This window comes from Sylvia atricapilla, chromosome 15, assembly GCF_009819655.1.
Source record: "Sylvia atricapilla isolate bSylAtr1 chromosome 15, bSylAtr1.pri, whole genome shotgun sequence".
NCBI lineage: Eukaryota > Metazoa > Chordata > Aves > Passeriformes > Sylviidae > Sylvia > Sylvia atricapilla.
In genome coordinates this window covers 14,848,464-14,863,342 of record NC_089154.1, presented here as the reverse complement: position 1 = coordinate 14,863,342, position 14,879 = coordinate 14,848,464, and the positions used below count along the sequence as shown (strand labels likewise).

At 46.9% G+C, this 14,879-nt stretch overlaps 1 protein-coding gene across 2 annotated transcripts; it reads right to left on the bottom strand.

Moving 5' to 3' along the window:
- Positions 1-7,044: 7,044 nt before the first annotated feature.
- Positions 7,045-14,634, bottom strand: MPV17L (MPV17 mitochondrial inner membrane protein like). 2 transcript variants are annotated; one of them, XM_066330301.1, is made up of 4 exons: positions 14,327-14,634; positions 12,476-12,546; positions 11,198-11,227; positions 7,045-11,060 (listed from the first exon to the last, which is right to left on the bottom strand). In XM_066330301.1, the coding sequence occupies exons 1-4, from the start codon at positions 14,625-14,627 to the stop codon at positions 10,881-10,883; spliced, it is 582 nt and encodes a 193-aa protein (XP_066186398.1). In that variant the 5' UTR covers positions 14,628-14,634; the 3' UTR covers positions 7,045-10,880. The 2 variants fall into 2 exon arrangements, with proteins under 2 accessions (XP_066186398.1, XP_066186399.1); XM_066330302.1 differs by having other exon boundaries at positions 7,045-10,068.
- Positions 14,635-14,879: the final 245 nt, after the last annotated feature.

Sequence of the window (14,879 nt, the reverse complement as noted above, 5' to 3'; positions counted from 1 at the left end):
CCCCGCGGTGGCCGTGTGGCGGCGCCGGCTGCGCGGGGCCCGCGGGCGGGGGGCGGCCGCGGCACATGCGCAGTGCGGGGCCGGGCGGGGAGCGGCGGGCGGAGCGCCCTCACGGTGCGCCCTCACGGCTGGCACACGGTCCGCCCTCACGGCTGGCACACGGTCCGCCCTCACGGCTGGCACACGGTCCGCCCTCACGGCTGGCACACGGTGCGCCCTCACGGTGAGCCCTCACGGTGCGCCCTCACGGCTGGCACACGGAGCGCCCTCACGGCTGGCACACGGTGCGCACCGGCCCGGCCGCCCCTCGGGGGATGCGGTGTGCTCCGGGTGCTGCCCGAGCTCCGCGCCCGCGGGTCGCTGCTGTGCTGCTGCCCAGCGCTGCCCTGTCCTGTCCTGTCCTGTCCTGTCCAGCCCAGCACAGCACAGCACAGCACAGCACAGCAGAGCCCTGTCCAGCCCAGCCCTGTCCAGCCCAGCCCAGCCCAGTCCTGTCCAGACCTGTCCAGCCCTGTCCAGACCAGCCCAGCCCAGCCCTGTCCAGCCCAGACCTGTCCAGCCCAGCCCAGCCCTGTCCAGCTCAGCCCAGCCCAGCCCAGCCCAGCCCTGTCCAGCCCAGCCCTGTCCAGCCCAGCTCAGCACAGCCCAGCCCAGCCCTGTCCAGCCCAGCCCTGTCCAGCCCAGCTCAGCACAGCCCTGTCCAGCCCAGCCCAGCCCAGCCCTGTCCAGCCCAGCCCAGCCCAGCCCTGTCCAGCCCAGCCCAGCCCAGCCCAGCCCTGTCCAGCCCAGCCCAGCCCAGCCCAGCCCAGTCCAGCCCAGCCCAGTCCAGCCCTGTCCAGTCCAGCCCTGTCCAGCCCTGTCCAGACCAGCCCAGCCCAGCACAGCCCAGCCCAGCCCAGCCCAGCACAGCCCAGCCCAGCCCAGCCCAGCCCAGCCCAGCCCAGCCCAGCCCTGTCCAGCCCAGCCCAGCCCAGCCCAGCCCAGCCCAGCCCAGCCCAGCACAGCCCTGTACAGCCCAGCCCTGTCCAGCCCAGCCCAGCCCAGCCCTGTCCAGCCCAGCCCTGTCCAGCCCAGCTCAGCCCAGCCCAGTCCAGCCCAGCCCAGCCCAGCCCTGTCCAGCCCAGCCCAGCCCAGCCCAGTCCAGCCCAGCCCAGCCCAGCCCTGTCCAGTCCAGCCCTGTCCAGCCCTGTCCAGCCCAGCCCAGCCCAGCCCTGTCCAGCCCAGCCCAGCCCTGTCCAGCCCAGCCCAGCCCAGCCCTGTCCAGCCCAGCCCAGCCCAGCCCAGCCCTGTCCAGCCCGGCCCGGCCCAGCACAGCCCAGCCCGGCCCAGCCCAGCCCAGCTCAGCCCTGCTGGTGTCTCCTTCCCCGCCCGCCCCTCTCGAGCAGAGGACAGTTCTCAGAGCCGCTCACTGCCAGGACACGCCAGGACTGTCCATCCTGTGGCCAGTGCAGTGCTGAGCACATTTCTGACCTAACACAGAGCGCCCTCACAGGGTTTCTTTACAATTTGAGTTTCTCTCAGTGTTTGTACCTGTGTTCCATTGGATTTCTTTCACATGGTAACATCCACAGACACTCATGGCTCTTGCAGACTAACACATCTCAGACTCCTGTGCATGCAGCCTCTGGCTTTTTTAAGTGTCTTGCACTGACTGGAATAACACTCATTCCAGAATCATGTTTCCAGGAGCCAGAGGACAACATTCAAACAAGTGATGAGATTTTGTGTCTCTAATTTTTTATCAGCATGCTTTGCTGCCTATGCAGCCTGCTGGGAATAAAGGAAATGACTTTGCAGGAAGCACAAGTGTGGTGATTATTATTGTTATTACTAAGGGTTTTTTTCTTTTATTGCAGGGGAGGTTGTATGGATGAAATCCCTGAACAGCATTTTACAATTGGAGGCTACCTTTCGTGGTGAGACCACACTGCACTTTACTGTGAGTAGTATCATTTCTGACATCAAGACAATGAAACAGGAATTAGGGAGGTTGTCCAGTGCCTCACAGCAAATCGGGGGTTTATCACTTTTTGCCTCATTTATAAGGAATCATGGGGTACTCTGGGTGAATACTGGGAAAGTTCATTTGTTTGTTACCTACTTTTGCCTGCAAAGTCTTGTCCTTAATCACCAACACTTCAAAAATACCACCTCTGGAGTCAGATTACTAATTGGACTGGCACACATTGATGCTATTGTGTGATCAGTTTGGTTTGAAGAGCGCTTCACGTGCCAGAGGTGAGAAAACCTCCCCATTGCTTTTAAAATTGTAACTGAAAATTTGTCTACTTGTCTTCCTGAGAACTGGAATTAGCCAACAAGATGAGCTGGACAGTTCTAGGACATCTTCAGGGCGCTCTGATTTTTCTTTGTCAGCTGTGCTCCCCAGAGATGTGCCGTGAATTGAGCAGTGCCTCATCCTCGCTGGCTTTGGCCTTTAGAGACAGAGCCCAAACAGAGCTGTGAGTCAAGCAGAAAAGCTGGTGGCAGGACTCTGCACAGCTGATTTTGGGTGACAAGTGCAGCTGCCTGCTGGGGTGGGCTGGACTGACTCACTGGTAGAAATAAGGAAAACAAGTGTGGGAGGAATAAGAGTCCATCTGGGATCTGGATAAGAGTGGGACTAAGGGAAACAGGCTGATTGGGGAGAAGGGCCAGTTTTCAGTGGATCTGAGGACTATTTAATTTCAAACCATCCTTTCAAGTTTTTTAGGTAATTACAACCCAACTGCATTGTTTAGGAGATGGGGGAGTTATCCTAGAAATAGTTGAATATTTAAAGCTCTGCTTTTGTTAGTATGGGCTGAAAAACACCCACTAGGCAGAAACTCGGGTGCAGAGAATTTACTTACATAAAGCAAAGAATATATAAGGTGATTTATTGTAATTAGGAGGTTTTCACCTGCTCATTTTGAAAAGTTACAAAATGCAGTAAGGCTCCAGTTCTACAGAGTGCTGCACAAAAGAACAGGTGTGTGGAAGTGATCCTGTTGAGGTCATTCACACAAAAGTTTTTGCAAGAGCAGGGCCCAAGTATGTATCAATTATTTACTAATGTAACATCAGCATTTTTATTACTGTGACTCTGGAGCATCGCTGCTGCTGCTGCTGCATTTGCCAGTGGAATTAAATTTCTCTCCTACTGATGATGTCTTTCAGTGGACCTGGCAATATATATTATAAATGCATTCCTTTCCTCGTGAAGGCTGGTTTTCTTCTGCTGGAAGCACTGTTAATGCAGAAAATACAAAAATTCTGGTCTCTTCTCACTGCTCATAACACAATGCCTGGCAGAAGAAGAGAAAGAGTTGCACTTTGCTCTTGCAGTCGTTTTCCCTGACGGCTTCAGCTCCCGTTTCTCACTAAATCCTGCCACCAGGAGCTGGAGCTGGGCAGGCACAGCTGGCAAATCCCCTCGCTTATCTCCTGCTCTCTGGCCTCTGTCAGACATCACAGATGCCCCGTGGCAGACACGGCTTACTGAGATTTATCTCAGCTGTTTTTTTGTACAGAAGGTCAGAATACACAGCACAAATTTGGGAGATGCAGCAGCAAAGAGTCAGGGCATAAATGTCTGCTAGAAATAATGGAAACTATCTGTGCACTTCAAAAGCCGCAGTTCTGACCAAAACATTTTCTGATTTCAGAAACATACTCTACTAAACTCTTTTCTTTTCCATTTGACTTTTGTCTTAGTGAATTCTTTCTACGTTCACTGCCTTTTAAAGGTACAAATTTCACAGAAAATCTGCTATAGCACCTGTCAGATACATTACTAATACCACGGGCAGTGAAGTTTCCTATGTGAGAGTCTTATTTTTGGCATTTGGAGCCAAGTCCAGTGGTATGACTGGACTGACTGTTGTGCAGGTGAGTCACTATGCAGGTGGCTTTTGCATCAGTGATGGGTGTCCATAGCTACGAAGGAAAAACAGATGTTTGAGCTCAGTAAATTTAGGTGTTGAGATAAATTGGTCTGGGCTATTTCAGACTTGCAAACGCAGCAGGCAACAAGTAATATTTCAGTGTGTATGTGGACATGTCCATTTCGAGGTAATGAACACCCTGTGTAAATTCTGCCAACACAGCAGCACACAGCTCCAGCACAGCTCTCTCAGGCCCTGAGCCTTTTCTCATTTCACAGGGTCCAAAATGTAAATGTGGCTTTCTGTCAGCTTCCATTTTACCTACACAAGTTGGTGTCTTACAGAGAGAACTCCAAACTGTGAGGCACTCAAAGGCTCTGTGCCAGTGCCTTGCTGATGCACATCCCAATGCAGTGTCCATGCTCCATTGCTCCTGCATCCTAACAGGCAAGTTCACTTCTGTGGGCCATTTCACTACTCCCCTCACTGGAATTAGAAGCTGTAAAGTCACTGCCCTGACTTCTGAAAGGGTTTCTTTACAATTTGAGTTTCTCTCAGTATTTGTACCCGTGTTCCATTGGATTTCTTTTACCAATTTCTGCCCCAAAACAGTGAGCAAAACACTGTATGGGTAATTCCCATCATGTATCAGGTGTAGGTATGAACACATAATAATTCCTTACTGTTTGATGACCATTCTGAGCTAGATCTAGAGCTAATACAAAATCCATCAGTGTCATTGGCATGTCATGGCTAATCAGCTGCAATTAACAGTCTTGTTCAATTTTGGATGTAAAAGTATGTGATGCATGAAATGGGAACACCCTTAGTCAGAGTCTCTCAGAGGTAGATTTCTCCAGGCCAGAAGAGATCAGGAAAAAAAACAACTTGCAGTGGAAAAGGGAATCAACAAAACTTGTATTTTCTTTCCCAAATATTTGAGCAATGAGAGGAAAGCTGCTATCCTGGCAAATCAAAGAAAGAATAATGCAGGTTTGTTCTTATGCATGCACACACTAAGGGCACAGGTTAGTTATAGTAAGTACTAATTCCAGGGAAGGGATGTAACTTTAATTACTCTGCATTCAGGTTACACCTTGTAGAAGGACACACAATTCAGAATGAAGCTGACACTTCCTCCACAGATAAAGGATCTCATGTTGTGCAGAACTCTGTGTGCATAGTTGGAGTCCATATGGGCCAAACCCTGCATTTATCACAGCCATCTGGGTGCTTATGCATTTTGGTTCTGTTGTAACTGAACAAAGCACAGTGACAGAAATTGGGGACAGTTCTCATTTCCAGTCAGTTCCCGTTGTCCCAGTATCTCTGGTGACAGAACTGCCTATTGGGCTACAGATCCTTGCTCCCTCTTGGTCTCTCTGATTCTGTCAGTCCTGAGGGTGTAAAATGGAAAGGGTGACTTATCAACATCCCATTTTTAAGGTCTTCTGGCAGAGGGGAGCATTAATAAAGGTGTCCCCTGTTCCATCACTTACACGACCCCCAGGTGTGTGCACACTTACCTGCTGTCATTTCCCCCTGTTGTTTTACAGCCCCACTTCAGGTTTTCTCTGACAAACAAAACCACCCATCCTTCAGTTTCTGAGGTTCTCTCGTGTACCTGCTGCTACAGCAGAGCTGTCCTTGCCAATGTCTTTTCTGACCATACTTCACACCTCATTAGGCTTCTCCAGGCCCAGGATTTCCTTCAGCACAAAAAGGTGTGATGCACTGGTGTTGCAGAGCAGGGAATGATACATTCTATTATATTCTTTGCACTGAAGTGTTTTTTCTATCTGGATACAAGGTGCAAGATTTTTAGGCACAATAAATTAATAAACTGCAAAAAAAAACAAAAAAAAAAAAAAAAAAAAAAAAAAAAGGGAAGGCAGTGTTTATTAAGGTGGAGGATGTCGAAAAGTATATGTAACACGTACAGAGGTGTAATCTGCATTCTTTGTCCTTGTTTAAAACTGGTTACAGTAACTTCAGACATTGTGGACTAGCAGGTGCATGTGAATTCTTAGTGCAACTTGGACATTAAGAGAGGACAGACAGTCCTTGGCTGTTTGAAAATGGGACTATTAGGCAGAGGTAGAAAAAGGCAAATGTGAAAGTCACTGGGATTAATGCAGTGTTACTGTCTATATTTCAAATTAGAGGTTGCACAGCAAAAAAGGGTTTACAAATGAAGGTTTACAAATGGTTCAAAAATTATATAGCAAAGGGCTAACTAATCTAAACCTACTGCAGTTTATCCAAGGAATAAACAAAAAACTCTGCTTAGCACATGCACACAGAAGGCTTTGCCTGCTGTGCCAAGCCTTTAAATCTTGTCAGAAAGGGAAGAGACGTTTTATTAGAATGTTAAGGCTAGATTGATATGGGTAAGTAATAAAATTTCATAAGAACACATAAATAATTTCTTTGAGACTCAAAAGATCCTCTGATACTTGAAGTGTTTGGCTAAGTTCCTAGAAGATGGCATTGGACATCACTGGTTTGATTCAGGAAGAATTCTTTGCTTTGCCTTCCCCAAGGATTCAGCCTGAGTGATCCTTTTCCCCCCTGTTGGCCATGAAGTCTCTGAAACAGAATTTTTCAACTTGAAATCCTTCCATAAAGCTTCCTCCTCATTCTAAATATACAAGAAGTTACAGCAGGGATTGGAGGTGGTGTGTCTCTTCCAGTTGTGGAATGTATTACTCCCTTCAGCCTCAAATCTTCTGAACCATTTCCTTCCCAAGAGTATCCACATAAACCTGACTGAGTGAAGTCCTTCAGTAAGGAGCCCATTTCTAACCTTTGTTCTCTAGAAAAGGTGTTTATATCTTTTCCCTACCTGAATTCCTCCATTCTTTCTGCAAAATTATTAATTATCTAAAGAAATAATTAGGTCAAAATTTTGCATCTTTTTAATAAAAGCCCACTGGCTTCAGCATAAGACTTTGAATATGGGAGTCCTGTTCTGAATTTATTTGGAAAAAGTAGATGACTTTATGTAACTAAACTCTAAAGAGAGTGAATAATCCCTGCTTAGTTTTTACTCTGCTGCTGTGTCAAGGTCTGTGACACCAAACTGAGGTTTTGCTGCGTGTGGTCCATGAAGATCCCATAATAACTTCACATAAGATCTGGCTTTGTTTGTACACACACGAGTCAAAGACAGACAGAGTCAAAGAACAGCATTCAATGTTTATTAAGCCTTTGCAAAAACATAGACAATTTCAGTCAACTGGAAATTCATTATTTTAGTAAAATTCAAGTATTTCTTGCACATCTCACTGGAGTGGCACTAGCAGTAGAGGCAGCAGCACAGGCAGGAAGCACTGGCACTTACAGCAGAGAATTGGAAGGCTGAAGATGCATAGATTTCAAAGGTTGTTCTATAAAGAGAACTCAACATATCAGATATGGTAACAGACTAGAGGCAGTTTCACCTTTGCTGCAGCAGGAACTGGTTATTTTGTGCTATGTTACTGGGTGGGTGCTTCTGGTGTGAAAAAGACAGAGGCCTTCTGCTGAATTTTCCAAGAAGGATGTATTTAGCACCCTAGTAAGCACAGAAGGTTCATTTACATAAAAGATTTGCAGTAGAAAAATAAATTTGGAAATTCTCATTTCATCAAATTCAGACTCCACATCTCCACAGCCCTCCAGAATAACGTGGAGCTGGAACTGATGGAAATGTCTGCTCATCCCATTTGCTCTTTGAGAGGATCCATGACATCAAAATATCACCTGACTGCAGGCCTCATAGCTGCTGGCAGTGTGTTGCTCCTTCCTGAGCACTTGTGTGATGTATAATTCTGTTCCTCCTGCTGGTTGTGGAGATCTCCATGTTCAGCTGGCAGTAAGATCAGTGCAATTCCTGGAAATAGTCATAAAGCCCTTACAACTGTTTTTGAAGGGGTAGCAGACAGACATCAGGATAAATCTTGCCCATCTTTTTCTTTTTTTCTTTTTTTATTCTCCCAGGAAATTATTGAGTTGCTAAAAGAAGCAAACAAATGTTTCCATGTGTGTTAAATAGGGTTGGACTAGATGACCTGGGATGGACATAGAGATGTCCTTTCCAACCTCAACCATTCTGTTATTCTGTGAAATTAATCCTCTAAGCCAAAAAGGTATCAAGAAATAATGAAGGCTCTAACAACTAAGGGTTTAAGTCTTCAGACTAACCTGTCAGAGGAAGAAAATCTTTAGAAAGTCCATTAATTTATGCACACTGAGAAATTGTCCCAATGCACCTTCATTCTTTTGCATTATCTGGGTCTGAAATGTTTGTCAGACTGATCACTGCTCATAATTAAAAGGGAAAAAACCACTTTTTTTTAATGTGAAAAGGGATTTGTGTTACTTTGCTGTCAAGTGCCTTGAGAAAGAGAGAAAGTGAAAGGATTATGCAGGATCTAAAGTCTACTGAAATATAAGAGCCACAGGCTTCCATTACAGGAGAGAGCTGTACTTCAAGTTATAAAAGATGGAGAGAAATCCTGAACTCCCCAGCCAGAGAAACTTGAAGACAAAACAGGATTTAGCTCAAATTCCCAAGCAAAAAGTTGGCAGCACAAAAGCAAGAGCAATAAAGCACAGCTTGTATAAGCTTTTGAGCCATTTAAAGTAAAACAGGGATCTTTCATTCATTAGTTAGTCCTGATGAGGAAGGGCATCAGCATTATGCACATCATGAGTTACACATTCTTGATTCACCTGGGGATAAAGTTTTACCAACTCTACCCATGAAGAAAGGTTTTTTTCTCTGAGTTACAGCAAAACATCACATACTCCTTACAGCAAACCAACAGCATTACACTCTCCTTGTAATGACATTATTTTCCAGTTCCTTTCTGCAAGTGAATGCTATTAATCATTAAACACGTAAGGCACAAGCAGAAATAAAAATAAATAGCATCTGTAAAAAAAAAAAAAGTTAAATATTTAATTAGCACACCTTATCTGGAACTTTTAGTTCTTACTGAATAGAACAGACTTCAGAACACCAGTCTGATCCCAAATAATATCAACAGAAAGTAAACACTACTGAAATTGCTCCTTTATCCTGAGGACTTTTAGACACACAAGAACAGTTTAACAGCTATAGCTGTCTGAAGCATCTGCTCACTCCGTTTTTAAACAGATAGACAAAATGCAATTAGTTCCTCTGGGCATTTCCATTCCTCTGGGGATGTCCAGCATCAGAACTGCTCCATCCACACTTTGTGATTCATGCAGCAACATCCAGCAGGGGAATTCAACTCACCAAATATAAGCATCTACAAAGAAACTATTGACACAGCTGCCAGTCATCTGAGCCTCCACGTTAGAGATGGAGAGAAATGGGCCCTTTCAGAGCCCATTTCAACACACAGACCTTCAACCAGTGAGCCAAGCTGGAGATGTCCATGCCAAAGAACAGGCTCTGGAAGCAGCCCCTGCCTTCTGCCCTTCTCCCACTGCTGCAGTGCTCTGCTCAAAGCCATAGGGGCACTTTGTATCACTCCTGACCACTGGGTTATGCTGAACGAGTTGATTTTACCTGAAATAGACTGGGCAGTGCTTGCATGATCTCCTTGCCTTTCTCAGCTAAGCAGCACTGGGCTCCTATAGTGATAAATAATTGTTGACAATATGTTAAGTAGTACAGTTGCTGGCCAAAAGGATGGGTATTTATAGCCTAAGCAGGCTTTGGTACACTATTTAGGCAAGACTGAGGAATTCAGACATTCCTCAAAGTTGTTCATTATTGTTGGAACAGAGGGATGAGTCCTCTCTTTAGAATCAGACCCATTAAATCAGATACTCTTCCAAGCTTACAATTTAGTAACTTGGAGGCATAAAATCCCATTCTAATCCAGCAAGGGCTCCTTTACTGGTCTGATTTCACCTTACTGCAGTGACAGAAATTTGCACAGTTCCTGTTTTCAGACACACATGCACATATAAAAAATACCCGTATTCGGATCTGGTCCTCAAGCTGACAAAGCAAATTCAGAATTCATTTTCACCTTCTCCTAGTCTCCTATATACAATTACTCAGTGTCTTCTATGAATAGGAATGTTTAAAAACCATTTGAGGAAAAAAACAGAAGTTCCTGACATGTATATATATTTAGCTGGATTCTGCCACTCACTTTACCTTCCTTCCTATGTTTTTTTTCTTCAAAATTTGAATTACATCTTCAGCACGATGAATCAGCTGAAAAGAGTAGAGGAGTCAAGACTCCCATGTAATACCCTTTGGCCCTTGAGGAGCAAAGGAAGCAGTGGCTGTACACAGAATAAAAGCTCCCTGCAGTGCTTGGGGAGGTTCCACCATCCAAGAGCTGCTTTTGACTGACCTCGAGGGTCAATGGGCAGCACCCAGCCCAAAGGGCTCTGACCAAAGTAATCTTAATTCTCCCAGCTAAGATAAAACAGGTACAAATACAGTCCGGGTTTGTATATTCTATGAAACAATTAATTTCCTATATAAATTTTCATGTAGAATAAAACGAGTTGGCCCCATAGAAAAGTGGGCTCTAGAAACACGGCACTTTTGTTTCTTCTCAATGAAACAGATTCAATGCCACTTTTTAGATCTGGAATCCATTAAAATTTTGTTCTGGAAAGCAATCTTGCATTGATAACAATTGTCAAGTCGACAACTGATGATTTAATGTTCTATTCCCCTTTTTCTAGCAATTACAAGTGGCTTGAAAATTAAATTACAGTTAATATTTCTCCCCAGTGAGGCAGTCTGACATGATGTGCAAATGCTTACTTTGCCCTGTAAGTCAGTTGTTCCCAGATGAGATGGGCTGACAGCATGAAATAATTAAATGTCAATATACAACTGGCCTCTTTTATGAAAGATAAACAGGCACAAAGACAAACTGTTCCACTGCTTATACTAACCACCAAATGTTGAGATAACTGCTTATTTTAAACACAACAACGAGGCTGCAGTGTGATCTACTGACTTTCACAAATCCAGTTTAGCAATTTAGAACGTGTTCAGAACTAAAGTTCTTATTTGTCTGATGATTCTTCATTTGCATTGCCCTTCTCTCCTTGGAGCCACAGAAATGCTGACTTTGCTGTGCCGTCTCCACTCTGCTGGGAAAAGCAAATGAAGGAAGCCCAGACAAAGCCACAGAGCCCAGTGTAAGCTGTCCGCAGGTGAACTGGGATCAACATGAAGTTTGACAGCTGTGTGGGGAGGAGAGAGAGCTGAGTTAGTGCTCCAGGCATTGTCACCCACCCAAAACCCCCACTGCTCCTCCCGGGGTCAGACAGCACAGGACCAGGTTTGACAGAGGGCTCACAGAGTCACCCCGAGAACTCACCTGCACAAAGGGCCAGTACATCAGTCCTGTCTGAAAGGAAAACAGATCCTTTGTTATTCTTACAGATTTCGACCACCAACATTCATTTTTTCCACATTCACTGATGACTAAATCCTATTTGAGTAAGTTAATAAAAGCTGTTCAATTACAAAAGGAGTTGCTTAACCTAGAAGTTGCCATATTAAACTTCTACTCATCTTCATGAGCCTCTGTGCTCTGAGTTTGTCAAACACATTAGTCTAACTCATTTTAAATACAAAATACCCTAAGCACAGTCAAGTCTTCACAGACATCTGACACCAGACACAATAAACGCATTTACCAGATGGGTGAACAAATGTTTAAACATGTGAACATTTGTTTCAGCCATTAATGAAAAAATACCACTGAACACTATTTATTTCACACTTGCAATGCTCCTTCTTACTCATACACGTAAGGCATATTTAGAAAAATCAATGGATAATTTACTCATAGAACATAAGGCTGATGGAAACCTTATGTTTTGGTAGGCTATAGTGGGCACTGCTTTTAGAATCATCTTCCATAGGAATAAAAATAATCCTCTCCCATCCTACCTATACAGTTCTACAATATGAAGAGAAATTCACATTGCAATCTCATTTTCTCCTGTTACTTTTTTTAATCCATAATTAATCCATCATTCTCCTCGCATCTGAGAAACCCTGAATGTTCTCAGCTTGCTCAGCTCTGAGGTAGCACAGATAATTTTCTCTTGCATATGCAGAAATGCAAATCAAAGCCAGCTGTTTATAGCAAAGCCTTCTTAAAACAAGGGGTTTTGTTTCTCAAAGTGAGAAGATTGTCACTGTAAAATACAGGCTTAAAATTCTCCTCAAGGAAGGTGTCTCTGTAATTAATGATTTTAATACGTGTGCATGTAAGTGTTGTCAATAGTATCACTAACTAAACACTGGTGTGTGGGTAGTTCTTAAGACAAAAAGATAAAAAAAAACCCAAATCAGTGTTGTATTGTAGGGCTGTCATTCAAACAGAGCTGGGTGCAAGTGTTATCTATATAAATGCTGCACATTTCATTTTTAAATTGGCATAATTTCACCCCTCTAGCAGCACTGCCTAACCCAAGCTGCTTTCACTTCTTGTGACTGCTGGTACTTAAAGCTTCCTACACATCATCAAATAATGGAGAGAGAGAGAGAGAGAAGGAAAGAGAGAAAGAAAGAAAGATTGTTTTCAAAGAGTTTGTCCTTTTTTTGTTGTTGTTTAGCTGTGAGATAAGCAAATTGCTTGTCTTACCTTATATGTATTCCAAAATTTCTTCTTACAGTCTGAAAAGATGTCCTCTTTCCTCTGAAGGATGCTCATACCTAGTGGTAAAAAATATTTACATCAGAAAAGAAAAAGCAAAAAATGAAATGTTAACATGTCCCAGTGACATCCCAAACCCTTCTCAAACTACATTATTATGTCTTTGAAAGAAAAGCTGATATTGTTACAAAATCACCATTCTGACTCTCTGATAGTGCTACATCAAATCTCCTCCTCCATGGACTCCCAGCACTGACAGCCCAGATCAGCTGGCATTTTCTGGCTGTACAGGTGTTGGAGCATCTGTTTCTCTGCCATACCACACACCAGGGCTGTGGCTGTGGAGCAGAGAGGATGAGAGCACCTTTTGCACCCGTGAGAGAGAGAGAACAAGGCATTTTGCACATCAGCAGAGGTCCTCAGTCTGACTCTGGGATCTTTCTAGGTATTCCCATTCCTTGGGGTTATCAGTATCTCTCAATGGATACATTCTTTTACTGATACCCCCTTCAGGGGCTTTTACCATCCCTTTTCTGGTCCTTCAGATCCTGCTGGTCTTCGGGCAATTCTCAGCTTAAGTTGTGACATAGTTAAGATTTTTCAGAGGAAGTATCTGGTGTTTCACTTCCTCTTTTACTTCATTTCTCTTCAATCACAAATTGAATGATTTCTCTGTTGGAGTGATAGAATGCAGATGTCCCAATCCCAGACAAAAAGAGGGCTGTCTTACTCTTACACATCGAGTTTAAGTGAAATGAGGGCATTTAATGACATTCGTCTCGCCTATTAAATTTCTTATTCCCTCATGTTTATTTCTGAAATAGATACTAGACATCTTTAAGGTATCTTGTTACTTGTTAGCTTTTGAGATTAGCCATTAGCAGCGTGCTTTATTTCTGCGGACCCTCTCAGCAGAAGCTGGTTCGCTGAACTCTGGCGTTTCCCGACATTTACAGCTGTGCTTTGGAAAATGAGACAGCTGCCGCTTAGAACCGAGCACAGCGATTCAAACAGCCCTGCATGCCGCAATCCTCGTAAGGTGCTTGGCATCCTTGGCTGCTCATTAAAATCTACGGCCCGACCGAGCTGGGGGCTGGCCTCCTTTGGTCCAGCAACCCTCCTGGAAAGCTCTGGGCGGTTGGTTGATTTTTGGGGAGAATGGAGAGCTCCTTCGGGGGGAGCTGCCGGGGTTTGCAGTGTCCTCCCGGCCGCAGCCGCCGCTCCGAGCGCCGGGACAGCGGCGTTTTGGGGGTGCGGGAGCCCTCCGTGGGCAGGGGCAGGGACAGGGGGTCCCAGCCAGCCCGGCCTCCGTGGGCACACAGAGGGTCCCAGCCAGCCCGGCCTCCGTGGGCACACAGAGGGTCCGCAGCCAGCCCGGCCTCCGTGGGCACACAGAGGGTCCCAACCAGCCCGGCCTCCGTGGGCAGGGGGTCCACAGCCAGCCCGGCCTCCGAGGGTACACAGAGGGTCCGCAGCCAGCCCGGCCTCCGTGGGCTGGGGGTCCCAACCAGCCCGGCCTCCGTGGGCAGGGGGTCCACAGCCAGCCCGGCCTCCGAGGGTACACAGAGGGTCCCAGCCAGCCCGGCCTCCGTGGGCACACAGATAATCCCAACCAGCCCGGCCTCCGTGGGCAGGGGGTCCCAGCCAGCCCGGCCTCCGTGGGCACACAGATAATCCCAACCAGCCCGGCCTCCGTGGGCAGGGGGTCCCAGCCAGCCCGGCCTCCGTGGGCACACAGAGAGTCACAACCAGCCCGGCCTCCGTGGGCAGGGGGTCCCAGCCAGCCCGGCCTCCGAGGGGCACAGCCGGTGCCGGTGCGGAACCCCCGCACTCACTCACCCGTGTAGAAGGCGAGGACGGCGACGGGCGCGCCCAGGAGCTGATCGCAGAGCACCTTGCCCAGCACCGCGGGCGGGCGGCGGCCGGGCAGCGCCCGCTCCAGCGCCCGCAGCCACACGTAGCTGAAGTTGCCGTGGAAGGCCAGGGCCACCAGCGCCACACGCCGAGTCTGAGCCCAGTCGGGCGGTTGTCCCCGCAGCAGCTGCTGCGCCGCGTCCCCCGCCGCGAACAGCCCGCCGTAGAGCAGCACGTTGCAGAGCCACGGGAAACGCCGAACCCCGCGCCGCAGCGCCCCGGCCATCGCCCGCCGCCGCTTCCGCCCCTTCTTCCTCCTCCTCCTCCTCCTCCTCCTCTTCCTCCTCCTCCTCCGAGCGCTGTCTGTGCCGGCAGGGCCGGCTCCCTCCCCACGCCACGCGTGGTGGTGGATGAGGGTGAGGGCAGGGCAGCCCGTGGGATCGCTTCTGGAGTGCCTGCGTATTCACCCCGAAAATGTCTAAGCGACTGTGTCGCCTGCCCTTTGGTTTAAGTAGCACCATGGGGTCACTCTGGATTA

Bases quoted from the DNA above. Each gene is read 5' to 3' on its own strand.
- MPV17L (XM_066330301.1), bottom strand. From the start codon at position 14,627: ATGGCCGGGGCGCTGCGGCGCGGGGTTCGGCGTTTCCCGTGGCTCTGC. The intron at 12,547-14,326 runs GTGAGTGAGTGC...TTTTACCACTAG, and splicing joins CGTCCTCGCCTTCTACACGG to GTATGAGCATCCTTCAGAGG. The intron at 11,228-12,475 runs GTAAGACAAGCA...TTTTCCTTTCAG, and splicing joins AATTTTGGAATACATATAAG to ACAGGACTGATGTACTGGCC.